This window comes from Sinocyclocheilus rhinocerous, unplaced genomic scaffold (genome assembly GCF_001515625.1).
Source record: "Sinocyclocheilus rhinocerous isolate Xijiao unplaced genomic scaffold, SAMN03320098_v1.1 scaffold383, whole genome shotgun sequence".
Taxonomy (NCBI): domain Eukaryota; kingdom Metazoa; phylum Chordata; class Actinopteri; order Cypriniformes; family Cyprinidae; genus Sinocyclocheilus; species Sinocyclocheilus rhinocerous.
Genome location: NW_015643560.1, coordinates 33,078 through 43,973, shown reverse-complemented (window position 1 = coordinate 43,973; position 10,896 = coordinate 33,078). Strand labels below are relative to the sequence as shown.

The 10,896-nt window shown below is 38.5% G+C and overlaps 1 protein-coding gene across 1 annotated transcript in view; it reads left to right on the top strand.

Moving 5' to 3' along the window:
• The window catches only part of LOC107757338 (collagen alpha-1(XI) chain-like), a 58,124-nt gene that overhangs the window by 30,161 nt on the left and 17,067 nt on the right, over positions 1-10,896 (top strand). Inside the window, exons 7-22 of the mRNA XM_016574780.1 lie at positions 975-1,094; positions 1,197-1,322; positions 2,024-2,074; positions 2,278-2,319; positions 2,491-2,553; positions 3,465-3,539; positions 3,824-3,907; positions 5,637-5,693; positions 7,416-7,469; positions 7,641-7,694; positions 8,070-8,114; positions 8,752-8,805; positions 8,941-8,985; positions 10,082-10,135; positions 10,260-10,304; positions 10,599-10,652. Coding sequence (XP_016430266.1) covers positions 975-1,094; positions 1,197-1,322; positions 2,024-2,074; positions 2,278-2,319; positions 2,491-2,553; positions 3,465-3,539; positions 3,824-3,907; positions 5,637-5,693; positions 7,416-7,469; positions 7,641-7,694; positions 8,070-8,114; positions 8,752-8,805; positions 8,941-8,985; positions 10,082-10,135; positions 10,260-10,304; positions 10,599-10,652 — 1,023 coding nt within the window. The remainder of the gene's footprint in view (positions 1-974; positions 1,095-1,196; positions 1,323-2,023; positions 2,075-2,277; positions 2,320-2,490; positions 2,554-3,464; positions 3,540-3,823; positions 3,908-5,636; positions 5,694-7,415; positions 7,470-7,640; positions 7,695-8,069; positions 8,115-8,751; positions 8,806-8,940; positions 8,986-10,081; positions 10,136-10,259; positions 10,305-10,598; positions 10,653-10,896) is intronic.

Here is a 10,896-nt window from a genome sequence, read left to right as displayed (position 1 = left end):
CATAAAATTAGACTGAAAGTATACTTTCCTATTTTTTAGTTTAAAAGAAGTATACTAATAGCACACTTGAATAAACTTCTTTTTTGTAAGGGTGTGTCTAACATAAATAAATTTTCATGTATCTTTTCAATACATTCACCTCTGACAGCTCTGATAGCTGTAGTTTTTACTGTATGAATCAAGCTTCTGCTGAGGTAAAACTCAGATGCCAATATCAGTGTGCCAAGTTTGCCCACCCTTCCTTTCATGCTGCTATGGCTGCCACCAGAACATACGGCTTTTGTGCTGACATCTCCCATTGTTAATAAAACCACCTACCCCACACTCACCAGCTCAGCAGTATTTATGCCTTCAAGCCAGCTTTGTAACCAAAACGTTTCTGTGAATTGTGCTAACATTTTAATTAGTCATCATTGACCTAGAGATCTGAAGCACAGTTAGGCCAGAAACATATTCTATGCAAGTACACAAACGCAGTTGCAAATGCTTGGCCAGCACACTGCAAGTGCACAGGCACGTTGTACATACTTAATATGGCTTCTTGCATTACAAACAAATCTTGGTACTCAAGGGGGCAAAAGAGTTGCAATCAAACATCTGTTACTCTTCAGCGCTGTAACTTAAAACAAGATTTTCATCTTACTGTCACTCAGCCATGACAGTAGTTAACTTGAGGTGAGGTTGGGTGGGGGGAACATAAAACAAGACAAGTTTATGCTAATACACACTATATAGCACCCCCTTGTGGCAACGCTGAGAATGCAACACATACGTATGAATTGCATTCAGATACATTTCGCAATTTGCAATCATGTACTTGCGTAGACTATATTTCAGGCCTTAGTGTCTCTGAAGCTCAGACGCCCAGTGAACCCAAACTAATGTAGAGTGGAAATGACTGACTGTGCTCGGTATCTCCATGGTTGTGGTTGCCATGGCTGTGCTGCGTCTAATTCTGCTGTGTCGGTGTGCAGGAAGAGAGGCCGATTAAAACACCAGAGGTTGAGGAGTTTAGTGATGACCTTTACAGTGATGAACACAATGAGCTCTTGGTCTCCACAGTGACAGTTGGGCCCAATATCACAGACTATGAGGTATGTGCTCTGGTTTCTGTTTCTGGGTTTTCCGAACATTGCAAGCATGTTTGAGGTGATAACCCTGACTGTATGCTGTTGGGATGTTTTCTGCATTCATAGATCTTGGAGAATGATGAGTTTCAAAATGGCTCGAACAGCTTTGAACAGGAATATGAGGAATATGAGGTTTATGAGGACCGATTTGACCCAGCGGAGAGGGAGATGCCGGGCACATGGGATGGAAAGGTACACTTTTGTACCTCAATAATAAATTAACTAAAAACACACAAGCAAACATGGATTTCCTCTTTATCCCATTTAGGGATGCCCAAGTTGATAGTAAAATAAGACAGAAATGCAGTAATAGTAGTTTTTATACAGTATCAGATTTATGTCAAAATATGCAAAATGCATAAATATGCAAAAGCAATGCTTACTTAACTGAGAAATAATGGAAGATAAATGTCAGTTTTAATTCAGTTATTTAATATTTCTATTAATATTTAACTTTGTTAATACGTGTCCACTTTCCATTAGCTTATTTATTTATTATTTAATGTTTACATAAATAAAAACTTGAAAAGATTTTCAAAAAGTAATGTTTATTTAATTGAAAAATACTGAAAGCTAAAGTCATTGTTTTAATTGATTTTGAGAATACAGTATTTATATTGATATTTAACTTTTTAAATAAATGCCCACTTTCCGTTAGTTAGTTAGTTTTATTTATTTATTTATTCATTAATTCTTTCTTTCTTTCTTTAAATATTTAACTTCTTAAATAAATGTTCATGTTCTATTGTTTTTGGTGTGGTATAAAAATTGGTATCAATAATCACAAATTTACACTGACAATTTTATAAACTATTTTGAAAATTATTGTAACAACTCCAATCTCAACCAGCTGTGACCAAGATCTCATCTTTTACCTGTTCTTTCTCTTACAGGGCAGGCGATTTGACAAAGGACAGAAGGGAGAGCCAGCTGTTGTTGAACCAGTGAGTGCTGGAGTGTGAAGTTACACACACACATACATACTCACACACACACACACACACACACACACACACACACACACACACACACACACACACACATACATACACATACACACACACACACACACACACACATACTGTACACTGATTTATGTTGGCTAATGCAATCTAATTCTAATCTCCTTGTGTTTTATACTAACTAGGGCACATATTTTCAAGGACCTCCTGGCCCACCAGGACCACAAGTAAGTCATAATACTATTAAGATTTAATAAAGCATGGAGTTTTTAAGAATAATATGGAAAAACATAGGGAAGAAATTGACAGCCTTCAAGTGAATTAAGGTGGTCTTGAAGTGGTGTCCAGTATTTTTTCATAAAAAAACAAAACAATTTGTGTGTCTGTTTATTCCCCAGGGTCTTCCAGGAATCCTTGGCATCACAGGCCCCCCGGGACCCAGTGGAGACCCAGGTGATATGGTGAGTGTCCTCATAATCACTTGACCCACATGACTTGGCAAGAACCTCGAGTCCAGGACACACAGGACACAACCGGGGGATCGGGGGGATGATTGAACTCGTGTGCAGATAGAACAAACCTCACCGATGACTCAGAGCCACTCGAAGGGACCACCAACCTCTACTGAGACCTTAGGCATCAGGGAGCCATGACTCATCTGATAGTTTGACCTAATTTGCGCTGGACAGTGTGTCTGTTCTTGTAGTGTGACTCACTCTTTACACATGATCCCTTAGCATGGTAAGACAGACCGCAGACTTCTAACTGCAATAAAGAGCCTGAATTCATCATTTACCTCTGACAGTAGGGATGAAGATAGATTATTCTTTTGTCTCTGCTCAGTTTAGCGCCTCTGGCCGGTTGCGAATCAACTTCTCTGGGGTGTCAGCTTCACAAAAGAGTTGTTTTAGTAAAAACATCAGACTAGGTTGAGAAAGTGTGTCACTTGAGATGTAAGCTCTTTTTGGCCTTGTATATCTATAGAGATCCTATAACGTTTCCGAAGCTGAAAGGCAAAGGAATATATTCCAGCCGCAGGTTTTATCTTTTCTTTTGAAGGTTGAAGTTCTGTGTTGTTGGAAGAGGACTGTTGACTGACAGCTTTGATTGGCTGAGATCTTAAATGTTTTACACCAGGCAAATGAGCACAGTAGGCTTTGATACAGGCAACACGTAAAAAAACAAACAAACAAAAAATCATTAAGTGTTAGACTGCATTCAGGAAACAAGCCAATGGATAGGGAATAAACGAAGAACGCTGTTGCTTATGCGATTGTTTTATCAAGTAAGTATTGCTGATACAATTGTGCACACATGCATGTACAGAAATGCTCCTTCAATTAATTGAGCTAATTGTCTCTCCTCCCACAAGGGTCCTGAGGGACGTCCAGGGCTGCCTGGCGCTGATGGGATACCAGGTCCTCCAGGCACTTTGCTTATGTTACCCGTAAGATGAAGTCATTCCTTCAGTAACACATTTAAACCACTTACATCTCATTAGCAGGAGTTGTTTGCCAGAAGAAAATAATTAAAATTTTACATCACAAAACATGAGGCCTGGGCCTCAATAGCATATTTTGGCCACATGGTGGAGCTGTGATATAATCAGACTTAATGGCATCCAGTATATTTCCATTTATTTGTGTGCTAAACATGTTAAAATATATCTTTAATAGTGACTTACTTAATGTACATAAATTATTTAGTTAGTAATCTCTTTTTTGCACTCAGTTCCAGTATGGAGTAGACTCTCAGAAGGGACCTGTGATATCTGCTCAAGAGGCGCAGGCTCAAGCCATCTTACAACAGACCAAAGTAAGACACCCAAACCAAACGGTCTTTGGCTCTTACATCTGTCCCCTTCACTCATTTATCATGACTGTATAATCAGTGGTGTTTGCTAAAACAAGCATCACTTTCACTAATGCGCATATATAGGTTTAGGGATTTCAACAAACCACTAACACCAAAAATATTGAAATTTGGAATGTACTGTAACTCATCCTGTATGTCTGATACAGACACAAATTAAACCTACAAGTTATGTGGCTATGTGAGGAGATGTGTCTGTTAGTTTTCTATTATATATTCTATAACTATTAATGTAATTCATTACTGTGATGCAAAGCTGAATTTTCAGCAGCCATTACTTCAGTCTTCGGTGTCGCATGATCCTTCAGAAATCATTCTAATATGCTGATTTGCTGCTCAAGAAACATTTATTATTATCAATGTTGAAAACAGCTGTGCTGCTTAATATTTTTTGTGAAAACCGTGACAGCATTTGATGAATAGAAAGTTCAAAAGAGCGTTTATTTGAAATAGATTTTTTTTTTACTGTCTTTACTGTCACTTTTTATAAATCAATGCATCAATGCACCTTTGTTGAATAAGATTATTTTTTTATTCACAAAACAACAACAAAAAACATAATGACCAAAAATCTTTGAACTGTAGTGTACTTGATTTATTCAAATAAAAATATAATTTAATATGACTGAATTGACCTGACTTCATTAGGTTGAAGTTTTTTTTCTTTCTTTGGTTTTACTTTTTTACAGCGCACCAACACACAAAATCTGCTCAGAACTCTAGGCATGTTACAACCTACAACACCCTAGCTTTACACACGATGTCTTCAGAAATTGTAAAACTATAGATGTTGTGTAATATTAAATGGTGTTACAGTGTATTATCCCAATACGTAGTTGTTTATGATCTATACTCAGCTTAAAGCCAGGTTTGAGAATAGGTCATTTTTGAATTTTGGACAATATAGAAATGGTGATGCAAAGCTGAATTTTCAGCAGCCATTACTTCAGTCTTCGGTGTCGCATGATCCTTCAGAAATCATTCTAATATGCTGATTTGCTGCTCAAGAAACATTTATTATTATCAATGTTGAAAACAGCTGTGCTGCTTAATATTTTTTGTGAAAACCGTGACAGCATTTGATGAATAGAAAGTTCAAAAGAGCGTTTATTTGAAATATTTTTTTTTTACTGTCTTTACTGTCACTTTTTATAAATCAATGCATCAATGCACCTTTGTTGAATAAGATTATTTTTTTATTCACAAAACAACAACAAAAAACATAATGACCAAAAATCTTTGAACTGTAGTGTACTTGATTTATTCAAATAAAAATATAATTTAATATGACTGAATTGACCTGACTTCATTAGGTTGAAGTTTTTTTTCTTTCTTTGGTTTTACTTTTTTACAGCGCACCAACACACAAAATCTGCTCAGAACTCTAGGCATGTTACAACCTACAACACCCTAGCTTTACACACAATGTCTTCAGAAATTGTAAAACTATAGATGTTGTGTAATATTACATGGTGTTACAGTGTATTATCCCAATACGTAGTTGTTTATGATCTATACTCAGCTTAAAGCCAGGTTTGACAATAGGTCATTTTTTAATTTTGGACAATATAGAAATGTTACAAATTCAGTACAAATACAAGTATAAATGCAGGTTAAGGATGAAGAAAAATGTGGAACTTTTCTGTTTGTTTTTATTTTTCTTTGCTTCTAGCTATCATTGAAGGGCCCTCCAGGTCCATTAGGTCTCACAGGGAGGCCAGGCCCAGTGGTAAGAAATCTTTGTCCTTTATTTTCCAGTTTATTTCAGATTTTTTTTTGTACCCTCAGATTCCAGATTTTCAAATAGTTGTATCTCGGCCAAATATTGTCCTATCCTAACAAACCAAACATCAATGGAAAGCTTATTTATTCAGCTTTCAGATGATGTACAATCTGATGATTGACCCTTATGACTGTTTTGTGGTCCGGGGTCACATATAGTCCCATTAGGAGAGGCCATGCACAGTAATAAGGACTGTGGCTGTATTCCACCATATATATCAGCTTCCTCTGCAATTCAAGTTTCTTCTCTGTGTTTACAAATCTGACTTTAACCTATGATTATTAGCGCTGCTTGCTAAGGCAAGTCACTACTACTATTGCTCATACTTAGGTTAGGGATTTGAACAACCACCCTAATGCTAAATATTAAACCTCAGTACATATCTCATTTGAAATTGTAAGAAGCAAGAAACTCCTTAGCAACTGCACAGCAATGCCCTAGCAACCAGCCACAGAAGAGTTCTTCAGGGATGACGTATTTTTGTAGGCCAATCCAAAAGTTAGCATCACCCTGGTTCCCTCAACAAAAAGCCAGTAGGTTTTTTTGCACTGGCTTTTGGATTATTGCAAAAAAACAAGCTTTGTGACCAACAAAAGTCAATGATTCCTACACATTTTGTTCATCAAGATAATCTTCACATATGAACACAACTTATATAAGCCTAATATACAGTCACATGACTTTATTGTACCACCACTAAGCTTCAGACACCTCTTTAAATCTTTATTTAAAAGCTACAACTCTATAAACACAATGGAAATGGACTAGTGAGTAGATAAGTCTTCCTATTTGGTGTGATGATATTTAATGTTCTCGACAACTCCCAACTTCTGTACTCCCATTTAGCCACTTTTTACCATCCGCCATTTTTAAGACACTTAAAAGCTTAAAAAAAAAATCACGAGTGAGGTATTATTACTAAAGTATTTTATGTCGTAGAATAAACATGAAGATATTTTAAGCTTGTGTGAACTACAGACCTTATTTCAGGCCTTTAACCAAAAAACCCATTACAAAACCCACTGACTTCGGGGTGATATAACCAGAATTGCAAAAATGGTAATTTCTGGGTTTTAGGACTCAGTCCTGCAGCTCTCTATATGTTGTCGAGTTTTGCATGGGCAACCACCACAAATATCCCATTTTTGTTTGTGATTAGCTTGTGTGTGTATGTACTAAATTTGTAGATTCAGCTGCCAGAGCTAAAAGGAACACCGGAAACTTTAATTTGTCCCTAATCGTTCTGGTCATTGATGGAACAGTTTGCTACTGAGAGCTGTTTTATTGTGTGCACTGACAATAGCAAGCATTCAGTCCTGTCCAGCTGCAGGACCCGTCAGTAAATAAATCACACAGAGCTATTTAGCACAACAGCAGCGTGTTTGATGAGGAAGTGTGAGGTGCTCCCGCAGCTCTCAGAGTCCCAGCACCGGACGCATCCGGCTGAGAATCGCAGCAGATGGGAAGGTTCCTCTGAGGCGGCCTGTCAAACCCTGCCACATGCCACACACACCTCTGCCCCATAGTCACTACTCACATCTGTGTGTTTGTGTGTTCGAAGCAAAGCATATGATATTGTGAAAGAACAAGAGTTCTGTTTAGCTAATGAAGTGTGCTGGTTGATTGTGTTTTGTCGATCTTGCTCATGGATCTCTTTCTTTTTTGTAGGGTGACAGGGGCTTTGATGGACTACCTGGTCTTCCAGGGAACAAAGGACATCGAGTGCGTAAAGAACACCAAATTACTTAATCAAATCACACAGTCTGTTTACTGCTCATTCAAGAGTGGCTCTTAGATGTGTCTAAATGCTCCACTTCACTTTTAATAAATCTAATTTAGAATTCACATTGTGTGCCGTATCTCAAATGTGACTCTCATGTAAACATTCCTCAGGGAGACAGGGGAAAACCAGGACCCCAAGGTCCACCTGGAGAGCCCGGTCATAAGGTAATACAGATTCGCCTTTACTTCTATCCTGTTTTTCGGAGCTTTGTGCAAACCCCCTAAATGAGTCTTTTATCAGATTACTAATAATCCGTTTAAAGATCCCCTGCACTGCCCCAGGTGTGTACTCACAAATCGCATGAAAGAGACAAGCCTTGCACTGTGTGGGATGTTCTCATTATGCAAAGTTGAAAAATGTATGCAGCAACGATTCACATTGATCATAGCTTTCAAGAATGGGAATATTTTGCATACAACTCTTCTGACATCCTTCCTCAAAGACTAAAGGCCGGATCTCACTTATTTTTTTCCTACCACAATGAAGATGATTATATTGGCAAACTAATCTGAAATGTTGATTGACATTTACTATTGCAGGGTTCGGATGGACCTGTTGGACCAAGAGGGCAACCGGGAGAACCTGTGAGTGGCACAACCCAACCCACAGACAGATACACATGCACATGGGCGCATAAAGACATACACGTCTCTGACATCCCATGGGCAGCCCCGTGTTCATGCTTGGCACAGTCTGATTAATGGTGGCTCAAGCGCCATTTAAGTCTCGGCAGGTGAGCTGTGATCCATTGAGGCACCGGCTGTTTAAATGGATCACCCAGAGTAGTAAGGGACTTGAGCACCATTACAGCACGGTGCCTGCCGAGAGAGAGAGATGCTGTGGAGATAAATGTGGGGATGGAGATAGATGAGCTGGGAGATTGGTGAAGGGAAGAGATGAAATCCTGGCCTGCATGATTATATTTCCATATCAATCACCTCCCTGGAGATCACAGATGTGGCTCTGGAACAGGTGGCTTGGCCGGTGTACAAAGACCAAGACTGACAAAAACAAAACACACACGCCAGCCATACACATACATACACACACACACACACACACACACACACAAACACAGCACAGCACAGCCTAAACAGATGTACACCCTTATGCATATACCAGCTGTAATCTGTAGTTATATACTATTCGATCATTAACACACTTCACCTTCATAACGTTAATGGGAGTTTCTGATAAGTTTCTGATTGTTGTTCTTTACAGGGGCTAAGAGGACTTGTGGGGTCAAGAGGGCCACCTGGTCCACCTGGGCAGCAAGTAAGACAATTGCCCATCCTTCATATTTACATAATGGCTAGTTTTCATGCACAACATGAATAGAGGTGCTGTGGGGTTATTAGGATGTTTAACTGCTGCATTATTTTGAAACAAAACCTTGTGTTTTGCTTTTAGGGAATTCAAGGCGTCAATGGTGTTCAAGGGGCAAAGGGCAACTTGGTGGGTCTACTATGAAGTTTTCCATGCATGTATTACACAATGTCGGCCGACAAATTAATTCCAGATTAGAGCACTGGAAGGTTTAGTATGGTTGTTCGAAACAACATGTCTGATATAACCATTGAGAAATAACCTGTAGAGGATCTGTTGCACTGGCAGACGGTAACAGATCCCTTGAGAACTGTAGAGCAAAGTTACCTCAAGCCTGCATCTTTTCAATTGACATATGCTGCCGTTAAGTCATGTTGAAATGATAGTATTTACACGAAGATTGCAAATGAATTATACCACAATGGTTTAATTACCAGTGGGAACTCTACATTTTCTTTGAGCCCCAATTTTCAGAGTTGGGGGCGTGTCAATTAAAGAATCACAAGAGAAGCGAATTGATATTGGTTGTAATTAAATGAATGATCCTGGGTTAAAAACAAGCTTTATTGACAACATCTGTGGCTTACCACAGAAAATTTGGACTCATTCAACAGTTTTTAAAAAGAAATGTGTTGACAGAAATGCACTTACAATGAAAGTATATGGATATGTTGGCCATTACCCATATGGGTAAGTCTCCCATTCTCAGTGTTTAATTCTCGACACATTATTTGTTGTTTTTACAAACTGGGAGTTGATTTTTTTTTCTATGGGTTGAATTTTCATTGTGAATGTTGACTGTACATTTTAGTTTGTATGCACTTTGTGTGCTGTTGATTAAAATCAGTTATAAAGCTTGACAGAAAATACTTCTCATTTAGCCAGTTTATGAGGCGACAGCCCTGCGCAGCAAAACTATATTTCCCATCGTTCTCAGTGACAGCTGGAGAGATCTAAAACACATAGTTAAAGCATCAATAATGCACATCCTTTGCTCTTGATTTTGTGGTAATATAGCAGCAAATAAAAAAAGTTAAATAAAGAGAATAAATATTAAATATCCCACCATGTCTATTTTAAATGAACGCACATAGTCATAATTAGACTTGCAAACTAAAGTAGAAACTTCCCAGGACTTGAAGGCAGCAAAAGTCCTAAACTAATGTCTTTACAAAATGATGATTATCATCATGCAAAACTAATGATTTTTTTCACCATTTTACAGGGACCACCTGGTGAACCTGGACCTCCAGGTCAACAGGGGAACCCAGGCATACAGGTATACATCTATCTACACTCCAGTACTGCCTAATGAAGCCATGCCAGCAATGCAAATGTGCACTGTTACTGTAGAACTAATCTAACACTTTTGCCTTTGAATAAAGAATTGTGTTCTTTTTCAGGGCTTCCCTGGTCCACAGGGACCTATAGGCCTGCCAGGAGAGAAGGTAAACTCTACAAGTCTTGCTTTATTTCAGTTTTAAAGCACTGACCTTTGACCCCTTACTAGATGAGCATTTGAAAAGAAGCGTTGAGTGTGGGTGAGTGAGCATCTTAGTGTGTGTGCTTTTATTCATATTTCCATATGAAGCTAGACAGATAATCAATAGCAAAACTTCACGTACGTACACACACACACACACACACATACCTTCTCTCAAATGTGCCTAAGCACATTATTGATATTGATTGCATTTAACAAGCGTGTGTGTTTGTTCGTTTGTGTTTTTTTTTCCAAACAGGGCCCTGAGGGCAAACCTGGAATGCAGGGCCTTCCTGGGATTGATGGTCCTCCTGTAAGTACTGTTCTCCAAAACTATCATAGGACTGAATTTTAATTTATTTTATTTATAAAGTATCTCTACTAGCCAGCAGGGGGCACTATGGTGCGTACGGACACATGCGCATTGGCAAATTTCATTCACTACCACAAATATTCACAATAAATCTTCACAGCATAATTTTCATGCACAGAATGCTGAAAAAGCGATGATGCAGAATCCTTAGTCCAGGCCTGGCCTTTTGTGTTGGCTCATTAGC